General features: G+C 41.6%; 1 protein-coding gene across 5 annotated transcripts in view; it reads right to left on the bottom strand.

Moving 5' to 3' along the window:
• The window catches only part of LOC137429039 (tumor protein 63-like), a 94,652-nt gene extending 86,860 nt beyond the window's left edge, over positions 1 to 7,792 (bottom strand). For 2 of the 5 annotated variants that reach the window (XM_068119052.2, XM_068119049.2), the window contains exon 1: positions 7,030 to 7,216. In XM_068119052.2, coding sequence (XP_067975153.1) covers positions 7,030 to 7,104 — 75 coding nt within the window. In that variant the 5' untranslated portion in view covers positions 7,105 to 7,216. Of the gene's footprint in view, positions 1 to 4,836; positions 4,937 to 7,029; positions 7,217 to 7,596 lie in introns of those variants that run through there. The other 3 variants (XM_068119050.2, XM_078780995.1, XM_068119051.2) reach the window with 3 other exon arrangements.
• Between the last annotated feature and the right edge of the window lie 8,590 nt (positions 7,793 to 16,382).

Here is a 16,382-nt window from a genome sequence, read left to right as displayed (position 1 = left end):
AAAATCCTCAATTTTCATCCGATTGATTTGAAATTTGAAGAGGACTTGCATATCTGGTCACTGATTTCAACCACCAAGTAAATTTGAGGTCAACATCGGCCAAAAGGTCAACATAGGCCAAATTTCTAAAATCCTCAATTTTCATCCGATTGATTTGAAATTTGAAGAGGACTTGCATATCTGGTCACTGAATTCAACCACAAATTATATTTTAGGTAAACATCGGCCAAAAGGTCAACATAGGCCAAATTTCTAAAATCACCAATTTGCATTTGATTGACTTGAAAGTCTAAGAGGATTTATATATATGGTCACTGAATTCAACCACCAACTATTTTTGAGGTCAACATCGGTCAACATCGGTCAACATAGGCCAAGATTTTAAAATCCTCAATTTTCATCCGATTGACTTGAAAATTGAACAGCATTTGCACATTGAGTCACTAAATAGGGAAACTAACTATTTTTGAGGTCAAAAGGTCAAAGGTCAACTCAAGGTCAACCTTCCAAAATCATTATTTTTCATCTGAAAAATCGTCACTTTTCTTCCTGGTGACCCGAGCTTTGATCAAGATTGTCAATTTTAATCTTGATGAAATGGACAATTTGCTGTATCAATGGACTTTTTTTTCTTCAGGGTGGGGGGCGGATTTTGCAAGTATCATGCTCCGCATGACGTCTTCTTGTTTATTTACTTATTTATTTTTTTACTATTGTTTTTTTTATTAAGGGAAACGTCTCGTTGTCTTACAGATTATATACAAAGGTGACAATCCACGACACCCCAACCCAACCAACATCACATCATCACTCCCAACCGACACCAATACTCACCATCACTCCTCACCATCATTTATCAATCACAACCTGCACCGATACTCACCATCACTCCTCACCATCATTTATCAATCATCACTCCCAACCACCACCGATACTCACCATCACTCCTCACCATCATTTATCAATCATCACTCCCAACCACCACCGATACTCACCATCACTCCTCACCATCATTTATCAATCACAACCACCACCGATACTCACCATCACTCCTCACCATCATTTATCAATCATCACTCCCAACCACCTCCGATACTCACCATCACTCCTCACCATCATTTATCAATCATCACTCCCAACCACCACCGATACTCACCATCACTCCTCACCATCATTTATCAATCATCACTCCCAACCACCACCGATACTCACCATCACTCCTCACCATCATTTATCAATCATCACTCCCAACCACCACCGATACTCACCATCACTCCTCACCATCATTTATCAATCACAACCTGCACCGATACTCACCATCACTCCTCACCATCATTTATCAATCACAACCTGCACCGATACTCACCATCACTCCTCACCATCATTTATCAATCATCACTCCCAACCACCACCGATACTCACCATCACTCCTCACCATCATTTATCAATCACAACCACCACCGATACTCACCATCACTCCTCACCATCATTTATCAATCATCACTCCCAACCACCTCCGATACTCACCATCACTCCTCACCATCATTTATCAATCACAACCACCACCGATACTCACCATCACTCCTCACCATCATTTATCAATCATCACTCCCAACCACCTCCGATACTCACCATCACTCCTCACCATCATTTATCAATCATCACTCCCAACCACCACCGATACTCACCATCACTCCTCACCATCATTTATCAATCACAACCTGCACCGATACTCACCATCACTCCTCACCATCATTTATCAATCATCACTCCCAACCACCACCGATACTCACCATCACTCCTCACCATCATTTATCAATCACAACCTGCACCGATACTCACCATCACTCCTCACCATCATTTATCAATCATCACTCCCAACCACCACCGATACTCACCATCACTCCTCACCATCATTTATCAATCATCACTCCCAACCACCACCGATACTCACCATCACTCCTCACCATCATTTATCAATCATCACTCCCAACCACCACCGATACTCACCATCACTCCTCACCATCATTTATCAATCATCACTCCCAACCACCACCGATACTCACCATCACTCCTCACCATCATTTATCAATCACAACCTGCACCGATACTCACCATCACTCCTCACCATCATTTATCAATCATCACTCCCAACCACCACCGATACTCACCATCACTCCTCACCATCATTTATCAATCACAACCTGCACCGATACTCACCATCACTCCTCACCATCATTTATCAATCATCACTCCCAACCACCACCGATACTCACCATCACTCCTCACCATCATTTATCAATCATCACTCCCAACCACCACCGATACTCACCATCACTCCTCACCATCATTTATCAATCATCACTCCCAACCACCACCGATACTCACCATCACTCCTCACCATCATTTATCAATCATCACTCCCAACCACCACCGATACTCACCATCACTCCTCACCATCATTTATCAATCACAACCTGCACCGATACTCACCATCACTCCTCACCATCATTTATCAATCATCAGTCCCAACCAACAACCTGCCTCGTTTACATAATCAGGTGTCTGTGCTGAACCTGCAGCAAAATTTATATTACATCAGATAATATTTGTATTATAATTATTGTATTATTTTGGTTTGTGTATGTTGTTGAAATTCGATTATATTCATGATAATCTCGGGTCGATAATTTTGTGTTTTTCGTTTTTATAAAATATATTTAATGTTGTAATTTGTTTTTTTTGTGAATTCTCGCACATTGGATTCGGTAGATCCGTTTGATCCAGATTTCGTTGATAGTTGATTCGTATAGGAGGGAAATGCAGTGAGTGCAGGTTATTTGAGTTTGTTTAAAATGCGAATGGTCGTTTTGATGTGTTTTCGTTATCGAATGTCGTTTTATGAGCTTTTACTAAGACGTTAATGAACGAACGAACAACGAAAAATCGTTAAACTCCAGCATCGATAATCATGTAATCCTGATGTTGTTTATTATTATCATCATCGTCAATCGTTATTATTAGTTTTGTTTTCACACACATTTATTCACTTTGTCATGTTATCACAGGTAAATGCAAGCGCTTCAGACAGCCGGTTTAATATCGTACAGGTGTATCATATGCCAGCAGAATGAGCCAAATGGTCTCTTCCTGGGTCAAAGGTCCTTGTATTTTATCCTTCCTTATGTGTTCGTTATAAATACCTGCTGCGCAGTGATTGCGGCCGCTCCGCGCTTTCCGGATGCGATCCCGCTCCCGCTGTCGTGTCATGCTGTCGTGTCATGCTACCGTGTCATGCTACCGTGTCATGTTATCGTGTCCTGTTATCGTGTCATGCTGTCGTGTCATGCTATCGTGTCATGTTATCGTGTCATGTTATCGTGTCATGCTGTCGTGTCATGCTACCGTGTCATGCTATCGTGTCCTTTATCGTGTCATGTTATCGTGTCATGTTATCGTGTCATGCTGTCGTGTCATGCTGTCGTGTCATGCTGTCGTGTCATGCTGTCGTGTCATGCTACCGTGTCATGCTACCGTGTCATGTTATCGTGTCCTGTTATCGTGTCATGCTGTCGTGTCATGCTATCGTGTCATGTTATCGTGTCATGTTATCGTGTCATGCTGTCGTGTCATGCTACCGTGTCATGCTATCGTGTCATGTTATCGTGTCCTTTATCGTGTCATGTTATCGTGTCATGTTATCCTGCCATGTTATCCTGTCATGTTATCGTGTCATGCTATCGTGCCATGCTGTCATGTCATGCTGTCGTGTCATGCTATCGTGTCATGCTATCGTGTCATGCTATCGTGCCATGCTGTCATGTCATGCTATCGTGTCATGCTGTCATGTCATGCTATCGTGTCATGTTATCGTGTCCTGTTATCGTGTCCTGTTGTCGTGTCATGTTATCGTGTCCTGTTATCGTGTCATGTTATCGTGTCATGTTATCCTTTTATGTTATAGTGTCATGTTATCATGTCCTGTTATCGTGTCCTGTTATCGTGTCCTGTTATCGTGTCATGTTATCGTGTCATGTTATCGTGTCATGTTATCGTGTCATGTTATCGTGTCCTGTTATCGTGTCCTGTTATCGTGTCCTGTTATAGTGTCCTGTTATAGTGTCATGTTATCGTGTCCTGTTATCGTGTCCTGTTATCGTGTCCTGTTATAGTGTCATGTTATCGTGTCCTGTTATCGTGTCCTGTTATCGTGTCCTGTTATCGTGTCATGTTATCGTGTCATGTTATGGTGTCCTGTTATCGTGTCCTGTTATCGTGTCCTGTTATCGTGTCATGTTATCGTGTCATGTTATGGTGTCCTGTTATCGTGTCCTGTTATCGTGTCCTGTTATCGTGTCATGTTATCCTGCCATGTTATCCTGCCATGTTATCCTGTCATGTTGTCGTGTCATGCTGTCGTGTCATGCTGTCGTGTCATGTTGTCGTGTCATGTTATCGTGTCCTGCTATCGTGGCATGTTATCGTGTCATGTTATCCTTTTATGTTATCGTGTCCTGTTATCGTGTCATGTTATCCTGCCATGTTATCCTGCCATGTTATCCTGCCATGTTATCCTGTCATGTTATCGTGTCATGTTATCGTGTCATGTTATCGTGTCGTGTTATCGTGTCGTGTTATCGTGTCGTGTTATCGTGCCATGTTATCGTGTCATGTTATCCTTTTATGTTATAGTGTCATGTTATCGTGTCATGATATCAACGACGGCTTTTACCATGATAAGAAAGAGGAGCAAATTGAAGTTAACCCACATTTTCCCACTAAAGCTTCTCCTTCTCCCTCACTTCGCCCCCAAAGCCCCGATCCGCTCGGGCTCACCTGGCCGAACCGTGTTTCGATCCCGACGTCACCAAATCAACGAACTCGCTCCGCTCAAGTGGAATTCAGCGATTGCTTCGCGTGACCCAAGGTGTCCGTTTCTACCGGACCGCAGGTAATTCACACCACGGTTCATATTTGTGATCCATACGTTTCCCGCTTCCCAGATCCGACTTGCACCGAGCAGGTAAATCTCAGGTTCGTCGTCGCGCTCTTCCCGCTCTGTGCGCGCGCGTTCCCGCCGTTACACGAACACGCGCCCCTAGCCCGCAGCACCTGGCAACCTCTCCAGGCAACGGCGCACCCGAGGGGTCCTGCGGCATCTCCGAGCGCGAGACCCCACAGGACCAACCTGACCCGCACAACCCGATCCGCGCAGACCCGAAAAATACAAACACCTCGGGTACCTCAGGTACGTCTCGTCACCAACAAACACCTTTCTCATCTCCAAAGTTTCTCAAAAACCATCAAAACAAATCTGATGTTATCAAAATATCTTCATGTCACGTGTCACAGGTAGGTGTAAATGCGAAGCCGCTTAAGGTTTGCCCAAAGGAGACGATCTTTATAGGTTTATAGGTTTATACCTGTGGGAATCATCAGTTTAAATTTATCAAATCCTTTTCATTATTTTCCGCGATCGCAAACAAAAACATCTACAAAACATCCTCCATCACAAACACCTCTAAAAACATCTACAAAACATCCTCTATCGCAAACACCTCCAAAAACATCTACAAAACATCCTCCATCGCAAACACCTCCAAAAACATCTACAAAACATCTACAAAAACATCTACAAAACATCCTCTATCGCAAACACATCCAAAAACATCTACAAAACATCCTCTATCACAAACACCTCCAAAAACATCTACAAAAACATCCACAAAACATCCTCCATCGCAAACACCTCCAAAAAGATCTACAAAAACATCTACAAAACATCCTCCATCGCAAACACCTCCAAAAACATCTACAAAAACATCTACAAAACATCTACAAAAACATCTACAAAACATCCTCTATCGCAAACACATCCAAAAACATCTACAAAACATCCTCTATCACAAACACCTCCAAAAACATCTACAAAAACATCCACAAAACATCCTCCATCGCAAACACCTCCAAAAAGATCTACAAAAACATCTACAAAACATCCTCCATCACAAACACCTCCAAAAACATCTACAAAACATCATCTATCGCAAACACCTCCAAAAACATCTACAAAACACCCTCCAACGCAAACACCTCCAAAAACATCCACAAAACATCCTCCATCGCAAACACCTCCAAAAACATCTACAAAAACATCTACAAAACATCCTCTATCGCAAACACATCCAAAAATATCTACAAAACATCCTCTATCACAAACACCTCCAAAAACATCTACAAAAACATCCACAAAACATCCTCCATCGCAAACACCTCCAAAAAGATCTACAAAAACATCTACAAAACATACTCCATCGCAAACACCTCCAAAAACATCTACAAAAACATCTACAAAACATCTACAAAAACATCTACAAAACATCCTCTATCGCAAACACATCCAAAAACATCTACAAAACATCATCTATCACAAACACCTCCAAAAACATCTACAAAAACATCCACAAAACATCCTCCATCGCAAACACCTCCAAAAAGATCTACAAAACATCTAAAAAACATCCTCCATCGCAAACATCTCCAAAAACATCTACAAAAACATCCTCCATTGCAAACACCTCCAAAAACATCTACAAAACATCCTCCATCGCAAACACCTCCAAAAACATCTACAAAACATCCTCCATCGCAAACACCTCCAAAAACATCTACAAAAACATATACAAAACATCCTCCATCGCAAACACCCCCAAAAACATCTACAAAACCATCTACAAAACATCCTCCATCGCAAACACCTCCAAAAACATCTACAAAACACCTCCAAAAACATCGACAAAACATCCTCCATCGCAAACACCTCCAAAAACATCTACAAAAACATCTACAAAACATCCTCCATCGAAAACACCTCCAAAAACATTTACAAAAACATCTACAAAACATCCTCCATCGCAAACACCTCCAAAAACATCTACAAAACATCCCCCATCGCAAACACCTCCAAAAACATCAAAAAAGCTCAAAACGAGGTTACCTCTTCTTTTTCTTATTGCTCACCAAACTCACCTGGCTGTACTGGGGCTGCACCGAGTTGCTCACCTGTCTATATTGGGGCTGCACCGAGTTTCCCACGTAGATCATGCTCACCTGGCTATACTGGGGCTGCACCGAGTTGCTCACCTGGCTGTACTGGGGCTGCACCGAGTTGCTCACCTGGCTGTACTGGGGTTGCACCGAGTTGTTCACCTGGCTATATTGGGGCTACACCGAGTTTCCCACGTAGATCATGTTCACCTGGCTATACTGGGGCTATACTGGGGCTCACCTGGCTATACTGGGGTGCACCGAGTTTCCCACGTAGATCATGCTCACCTGGCTCTACTGGGGCTGCACCGAGTTGCTCACCTGGCTGTACTGGGGCTGCACCGAGTTGCTCACCTGGCTATACTGGGGCTGCACCGAGTTTCCCACGTAGATCATTCTCGCCTGGCTGTACTGGGGCTGCACCGAGTTGCTCACCTGGCTGTACTGGGGCTCCACCGAGTTGCTCACCTGGCTGTACTGGGGCTGCACCGAGTTGCTCACCTGGCTATACTGGGGCTGCACCGAGTTTCCCACGTAGATCATGCTCACCTGGCTGTACTGGGGCTGCACCGAGTTGCTCACGTACAGCATGGTGTCGGCTGTCTTCAGGTCTCGGTCTCTTCCCGCCTCTGGTCTCCCTTTGTCCGCTTGTCGATGATCTTCTCACCTTGTGTCCCACCCTGGGTTTTCTCTCCTTCCCTCAACACCTGCCCCCCCCCCCCGCAAACACCTCCAATTCCACCACCACCAGATCCTCGATCCCGAGCCCCCGCCCCCTCTCGAAAATTTCCCGATTTCCTCCCACTTTGTCCGCGTCCTCCTCGTCCCAAGCACCGGGTCTTACAGGTAACCCCCGTCACGCACCTTTGTGTTTCCCCCAGACCTGTCCTGCTCCACTTGGGGTGCCGGGGTTACCGGCCTGCGCTGAATCTTGGTAACTTATATAGGCCACCTGGGCGCACCTGGAAGCGTCTAAGATGCCTCAATAGTGTCAATCCCGCCGAACAGGTCGGGTCGCTTTCACTCACTTCGCTCCAGACTCCCTCCATGCTCCCCTCCAAAACATGACCCTCCCCTCCAAAACATGACCCTCCCCATCCCTGTGCGTCTCCATATTCTCCTCCCACTCTCCCCGCGCCTTTAATAACTAAGGATGACAACCTGCCTGGAGAACCCCCATTAAAAATCACAGGTACACACAGGTTACAGGAGATGGCACTTGTAGCCTTGAGGTTTATTAATTTTTAAAAACCATCAATCTCATCCTCTTTACTTTCACCTGTAGTTGCTCCTCATCGAACTCCCCTCTTCCCACCTGCCGAACGCCCTTCTCCTCTGATCCCAGAAACATACGTGTTCCCTGTAAATTATGCAAATGAGCGACGCTTGAGCAGGTCGAGACTTGTTTTGAACCTGATGCGAAGAGCAAGATGCGGATGAACATCTCGGGAGTGGGGGCTGGTGAGTTCAGAGGGTCGGGATGCAAGGTGTGAGGGATGCAAGGTGTGAGGGATGCAAGGTGTGAGGGATGCAAGGTGTGAGGGATGCAAGGTGTGAGGGGTGCAAGGTGTGAGGTCTTCGGTGGTGGTGTCTTCGGATCTTGGGATCTTGAGTTCAAGCCCTGATGTGCCTGGTTCACTTGGCCTGTTAGCCTTCGGAGGCAAAATCAGTACCAGATCTGAGAACAAATAAACCATTTGACCATCCTGTGTTGGAGTGGCGACCCATCCGGTTAGCGACCCATCCGGTTGGCGACCCATCCGGTTAGCGACCCATCTGGTGACGACACATCTGGTGACGACCCAACCGGTTGGCGACCCATCCGGTTGGCGACCCATCCGTTATCCAGTATTGTGCCCCCCAGCCAATGAAAATGCATCGGCAGCCATGTGCTCGCCAAAATGGATCGTTGTTTCTATTTTGTATGCACGTATGTGTGTATATGTATGTGTGTTTGTATGTGTATGTGTATGTGTGTATGAATGAATGATCGTTTTAAGGCCATTTTTCCCCGCTGGAGCAGGGGTTAGCCTTGCGGGCCCCATGACAATCATGGTTCCCTGTTTGAGGCAATGTTTTTATGGCCGGATGCCCTTCCTGACGCCAACTCTTGGTCGCCTCTTACGATGCGCAGGGATACGGTGTACCTATTCTAAATCAGGGTACACACCGGGATCATTCATCCCAGCAAGCTGGTACTCAATTAGCCGACCTCGGAAGGATGACAGGCTGAGTCAACCCCCCTGGCTGTTAATTCAGCGATCGACCGGGATTCGAACCCAGGATCCTAGGATCCCAAGCCGGCACCCTAACCGCTAAGCCAACACCAGGCTATTTGTATGTATATATGCATGTGTGTATGTATGTATGTATGTATGTATATATGTATATATATATATATATATATATGTGTGTTTGTGTGTGTGTATGTATGTATGTATGTGTGTATGTATGTGTATGTATGTATGTATATATGCATGTATGTATGTATGTATGTGTTTGTATGTGTGTATGTATGTGTGTATGTATGTGTGTATCACTTCATTATCTTAACTGTGTTTTTCTTGGCTCTGACATCTTCCTTGTCTCTAAGCACATGAAAACATAATTTCAGTAACCTGGACTCAATCCCAAGTGGCATCTAAAGGTAGTCTGTGTCTTCGTGCCAACACTCCATGAAGTCTTTGCACAAATTGTTCACCTGCTGTTGTTTTGTTTCCACTCCCATCCCCTTCTCCACATTACCCACCCTCGGTCGGTGGCATTGTAGTCGTGCCCTTTCCTCTCTTTCTCTCCCCACAAATTTAACCCCGGCTCCCCCGAGCAAACGCCAAGGCTGCAAAGTAATTAGCAGACGCTGTCAAGTGTGACGTGTACCTGGCCGCACCCTCCTCCTGTAATGGAGGTTGAGGCCTCAATGAGAAACTGATTTCAGCCGATGTTTCAGGCGGTGACAAAAATAAAAACATGGAGAATGGTACAAATCTATGCTTGGACTTATTTACAATGACCCACATTTCTTTTCCGTCTTCCGTGACTTCACCTGACTGTAACCTCCTTGATTTTCCTTGTTGTTCGTTGGAGATCCCGTCTCATTTGTTCTCAAAGTTCCTTTGTCGTTAGGGTTTATCGAGCGTTTATGTTCGGGTTTATGTTAGGGTTTATCGAGCGTTTATGTTAGGGTTTATCGAGCGTTTATGTTAGGGTTTATGTTCGGGTTTATGTTCGGGTTTATGTTCGGGTTTATCGAGCGTTTATGTTCGGGTTTATTGAGGGTTTATGTTCGGGTTTATCGAGCGTTTATGTTCGGGTTTATTGAGGGTTTATGTTAGGGTTTATCGAGCGTTTATGTTCGGGTTTATCGAGCGTTTATGTTAGGGTATATGTTAGGGCTTATGTTTGGGTTTATCGAGCGTTTATGTTAGGGTATATGTTAGGGCTTATGTTTGGGTTTATGGTAGGGTTTATGTTCGGGTTTATTGAGGGTTTATGTTCGGGTTTATGTTCGGGTTTATTGAGGGTTTATGTTCGGGTTTATCGAGCGTTTATGTTAGGGTTTATCGAGCGTTTATGTTCGGGTTTATCGAGCGTTTATGTTCGGGTTTATTGAGGGTTTATGTTAGGGTATATGTTAGGGCTTATGTTTGGGTTTATGGTAGGGTTTATGTTCGGGTTTATGTTCGGGTTTATGTTCGGGATTATGTTAGTGTATATGGTAGGGTTTATTGAGGGTTTATGTTAGGGTTTATTGAGGGTTTATGTTAGGGTTTATTGAGGGTTTATGTTAGGGTTTATGTTCGGGTTTAAGTTAGGGCTTAGGTTAGGGTTCATGTTAGGGTTTATCGAGGGTTTATGTTAGGGTTTATCGAGGGTTTGTTTTAGGGTTTATGTTGGGGTTTATGTCCGGGTTTATGTCCGGGTATATGTTAGGGCTTAGGTTAGGGTTCATGTTACGCTTTATCGAGGGTTTATGTTAGGGTTTATGTTGGGGTTTATGTTAGGGTTTATGTTCGGGTTTACGTTCGGGTATATGTTAGGGTTCAAGTTAGGGTTTATGTTAGGGTTTATGTTGGGGTTTATGTTAGGGTTTATGTTAGGGTTTATGTTCGGGTTTACGTTCCGGTTTATGTTAGGGTTTATGTTAGGGTTTATGTTAGGGCTTAGGTTAGCGTTCATGTTAGGGTTTATCGAGGGTTTATGTTAGGGTTTATCGAGGGTTTGTTTTAGGGTTTATGTTGGGGTTTATGTCCGGGTTTATGTCCGGGTATATGTTAGGGCTTAGGTTAGGGTTCATGTTACGCTTTATCGAGGGTTTATATTGGGGTTTATGTTAGGGTTTATCGAGGGTTTGTTTTAGGGTTTATGTTGGGGTTTATGTCCGGGTTTATGTCCGGGTATATGTTAGGGCTTAGGTTAGGGTTCATGTTACGCTTTATCGAGGGTTTATGTTAGGGTTTATGTTGGGGTTTATGTTAGGGTTTATGTTCGGGTTTACGTTCAGGTATATGTTAGGGTTCAAGTTAGGGTTTATGTTCGGGTTTATCGAGGGTTTGTGGTTAGGTTTATGTTCAGGCTGATGTTAGGGTTTATATTGGGGTTTATGTTAGGGTTTATGTATGGGTTTATGTTAGGGATTATGTTCGGGTTTATGTTCGGGTATATGTTAGGGTTCAAGTTAGGGTTTATGTTAGGGTTTATCGATGGTTTATGCTCCGGTTTATGTTAGGGTATATGTTAGGGTTTATGTTCGGGCTTAGATTAGGGTTCATGTCAGGGTTTATTGAGGGTTCATGTTGGGGTTCATCAAGGGTTTGTTTTCGGGTTTATGTTCGGGCTTATGTTCTGGTTAATGTTATGGTTTATGTTCGGGTTTATGTTAGGGTATATGTTAGGATTTATGTTTTGGTTTATCGAGGGTTTATGTTAGGTTTTATCAAGGGTTTACATTAGGCTTTATGTTGGGTTTTGTGTTCGGGTTTTGTGTTCGGGCTTATGTTAGGGTTTATGTTCGGGTTTATGTTCGGGTTTATGTTCGGGTTTATGTTACGGATTATGTTAGGGTTTATGTTAGGGTACATGTTAGGGTACATGTTAGGGTACATGTTTGGGTTCATGTTAGGGTTTATGTTAGGGTTTATCGAGGGTTTATGTTAGGGTTTATGTTCGGGTTTATGTTAGGGTATATGTTAGGGTTTAGGTTAGGGTTCATGTTCGGGTTTATCGAGGGTTGTGTTAGGATTTATGTTCGGGCTTATGTTAGGGTTTATGTTAGGGCTTATGTTGGGGTTTATGTTAGTGTATATGTTAGGGCTTATGTTTGGGTTTATGTTAGAGTTTATCGAGGGTTTATGTTAGGGTTTATTGAGAGTTTATGTTAGGGTTTATGTTAGGGTTTATCGAGGGTTTATGTTGGCGTATATGTTAGGGCTTATGTTAGTGTTTATTGAGGTTTTATCGATGGTTGCTCAACCTGCAATTACACTTCCATCAACCCCTTCATGCCAAGCTCGAGTACCTCGTCTGCTGGGACAATCACCATCAAACACTACAAACAACGTTCTAGTTACCGTCTGATACCAGATGACGCCATTCATTGTTCCAATAGATTACACCTGTATAAGCAGAAACGCCAACTAAGGAGGTTTTCCTATCTAGGTCAGAACCCTCAAAAATAAAATCTAATTTTCAGCTTAAAACCTGTTTCCAGCCATCAAGGTGGGGTCAGAGCAATATACAATTTATTTTGGGAAATGTACATTATTACATACAGGAACAAATCATTATAGGTGAACATACTCGACCAGGTGTATAACAGAAAAACAAGTCGTTTATAGAAACGACTACTACACTTGTAAATGGTATGTACTATAATAGATCACCATATTAGAAATATTTACAAAAGGTAACAGGAAAGGAGAGCAGGTGAATGGAAGAGAAGCTGTCGTTGTTACAATGACCACAGATCTCCTCTGCCGGAGGCCTATCCTAAAAGTGAGTAGCAATGTCTCGAAAGATGGCCGAGAGGTACGCACACTCACCTCTGAGTCGACTAGCCTGGGTTTGAATCCCGACCAAGCTATATGGATGTCCACCACGAATGGCGGCCCGGCTATAAACTATCCTCCTGGTGTTTCATAGGTAGAGTAATTCAACAATGTGTGTGCCGTCCCTCGGATGGTCGTTGAACTGGGCGTCAGATCCGCCGGCATTATTTTGTGTACGCTAAAGGTCCCACTGTGTCCTTCGTAAAGAGTAGGCAAGCTATCGCCGGCACCCTGAACTCGTAGTTCTCTAACATACGGGGATGGCACGGCCATGCTCCCAGCAATGATGCGGCCAGCAGCCACATGCTGCATCCAAAATGAAATGAATGAAGACGTCGGGCAAAAGCAGGACGACAACAATACACTGGGAATCTCTTGCAGATGGAAAATCACCTTCTTCACTCAAGAATCTCAATAACGAATGGCACCAACAACTGCAGCGTCACAGAGAACACTTGATGTAAACAGCACAAGTAATATTCACACAGGAAGTGCAAAATTCCACACAGATCAGTTATGCCATTTTAATGGATTCATTGGAGATAATAGAGCAATTTTAAACTTTTGGTCTATACCTCAAAGGCAAAGTGACATACCATTGTTGATTATCCCCACACTTTTTAAAACGGTGCCATTTTGTAATCGCCTCCTTCTGTCCGTCACACTATCTCCTCCTAAACAGTTGTGCAGAAATTTACCAAACTTGGTAGTTATGATAAACACGTTGCACGAACGTACGAAAACAGTGTGATTGTGGCCCCGCCCCTCCCCCCCCCAACCCCCGAGGCAAGGTCAAAAGGTCAAATACCAAAAATGCAATGAGGGAACATTTTTAGATATTTGTTAATGAAACTTTGTATATGCAATCAACATTGACGCATGAAATATGTACCGATTGTTTTTTTTTTGGGCTTTGACCTAAAATCTTCAGTTTTGAAATAAATCTTGGTTTTGTCCCCCAGTTCATGCTTCTGGAGGGTAGCGACTTTTAGCCACAGGGGGTCAAAACCGAAGATTTATTTCAAAACCGAAGATTTCTTTCAAAACCGAAGATTTCTTTCAAAACCGAAGATTTATTTCAAAACCGAAGATTTATTTCAAAACCGAAGATTTATTTCAAAACCGAAGATTTCTTTCAAAACCGAAGATTTATTTCAAAACCGAAGATTTATTTCAAAACCGAAGATTTCTTTCAAAACCGAAGATTTCTTTAAAAACCGAAGATTTATTTCAAAACCGAAGATTTATTTCAAAACCGAAGATTTATTTCAGAACCGAAGATTTATTTCAAAACCGAAGATTTCTTTCAAAACCGAAGATTTCTTTCAAAACCGAAGATTTCTTTCAAAACCGAAGATTTCTTTCAAAACCGAAGATTTCTTTCAAAACCGAAGATTTCTTTCAAAACCGAAGATTTCTTTCAAAACCGAAGATTTATTTCAGAACCGAAGATTTATTTCAGAACCGAAGATTTATTTCAGAACCGAAGATTTATTTCAGAACCGAAGATTTCTTTCAAAACCGAAGATTTCTTTCAAAACCGAAGATTTCTTTCAAAACCGAAGATTTCTTTCAAAACCGAAGATTTCTTTCAAAACCGAAGATTTATTTCAAAACCGAAGATTTATTTCAAAACCGAAGATTTATTTCAAAAACGAAGATTTATTTCAAAACCGAAGATTTATTTCAAAACCGAAGATTTATTTCAAAACCGAAGATTTATTTCAAAACCGAAGATTTATTTCAAAACCGAATAGTTATTTCAGAACCGAAGATTTATTTAAAAACGAATATTTATTTCAGAACCGAAGATTTATTTCAAAACCGAAGATTTATTTCAAAACCGAAGATTTATTTCAAAACCGAAGATTTATTTCAGAACCGAAGATTTATTTCAGAACCGAAGATTTATTTCAGAACCGAAGATTTATTTCAAAACCGAAGATTTATTTCAAAACCGAAGATTTCTTTCAGAACCGAAGATTTATTTCAAAACCGAAGATTTATTTCAAAACGAATATTTCTTTCAGAACCGAAGATTTCTTTCAAAACCGAAGATTTCTTTCAAAACCGAAGATTTATTTCAGAACCGAAGATTTATTTCAAAACCGAAGATTTATTTCAAAACCGAAGATTTATTTCAGAACCGAAGATTTATTTCAAAACCGAAGATTTATTTCAAAACCGAAGATTTATTTCAGAACCGAAGATTTATTTCAAAACCGAAGATTTATTTCAAAACGAATAGTTATTTCAGAACCGAAGATTTATTTAAAAACGAATATTTATTTCAGAACCGAAGATTTATTTCAAAACCGAAGATTTATTTCAAAACCGAAGATTTATTTCAGAACCGAAGATTTATTTCAAAACTGAAGATTTATTTCAGAACCGAAGATTTATTTCAGAACCGAAGATTTATTTCAAAACGAATATTTCTTTCAGAACTGAAGATTTATTTCAAAACCGAAGATTTATTTCAGAACCGAAGATTTATTTCAAAACCGAAGATTTATTTCAAAACGAATATTTCTTTCAGAACCGAAGATTTCTTTCAAAACCGAAGATTTCTTTCAAAACCGAAGATTTATTTCAGAACCGAAGATTTATTTCAAAACCGAAGATTTATTTCAAAACCGAAGATTTATTTCAGAACCGAAGATTTATTTCAAAACCGAAGATTTATTTCAAAACCGAAGATTTATTTCAAAACGAATATTTATTTCAGAACCGAAGATTTATTTCAAAACGAATATTTATTTCAGAACCGAAGATTTATTTCAAAACTGAAGATTTATTTCAAAACCGAAGATTTATTTCAGAACCGAAGATTTATTTCAAAACCGAAGATTTATTTCAAAACGAATATTTCTTTCAGAACCGAAGATTTCTTTCAAAACCGAAGATTTCTTTCAAAACCGAAGATTTATTTCAGAACCGAAGATTTATTTCAAAACCGAAGATTTATTTCAGAACCGAAGATTTATTTCAAAACCGAAGATTTATTTCAGAACCGAAGATTTATTTCAGAACCGAAGATTTATTTCAAAACCGAAGATTTATTTCAAAACCGAAGATTTATTTCAGAACCGAAGATTTATTTCAAAACTGAAGATTTATTTCAAAACCGAAGATTTATTTCAGAACCGAAGATTTATTTCAGAACCGAAGATTTATTTCAGAACCGAAGATTTATTTCAGAACCGAAGATTTATTTAAAAACGAATATTTATTTCAAAACCGAAGATTTATTTCAAAACCGAAGATTTATTTAAAAACGAATATTTATTT

Source organism: Myxine glutinosa, chromosome 6 (genome assembly GCF_964187855.1).
Source record: "Myxine glutinosa chromosome 6, kmMyxGlut1.1, whole genome shotgun sequence".
Classification (NCBI taxonomy): Eukaryota; Metazoa; Chordata; class Myxini; order Myxiniformes; family Myxinidae; genus Myxine; species Myxine glutinosa.
The sequence above is the reverse complement of the archived record's forward strand: the minus strand, read 5'-3'. Positions and strand labels throughout refer to the sequence as shown.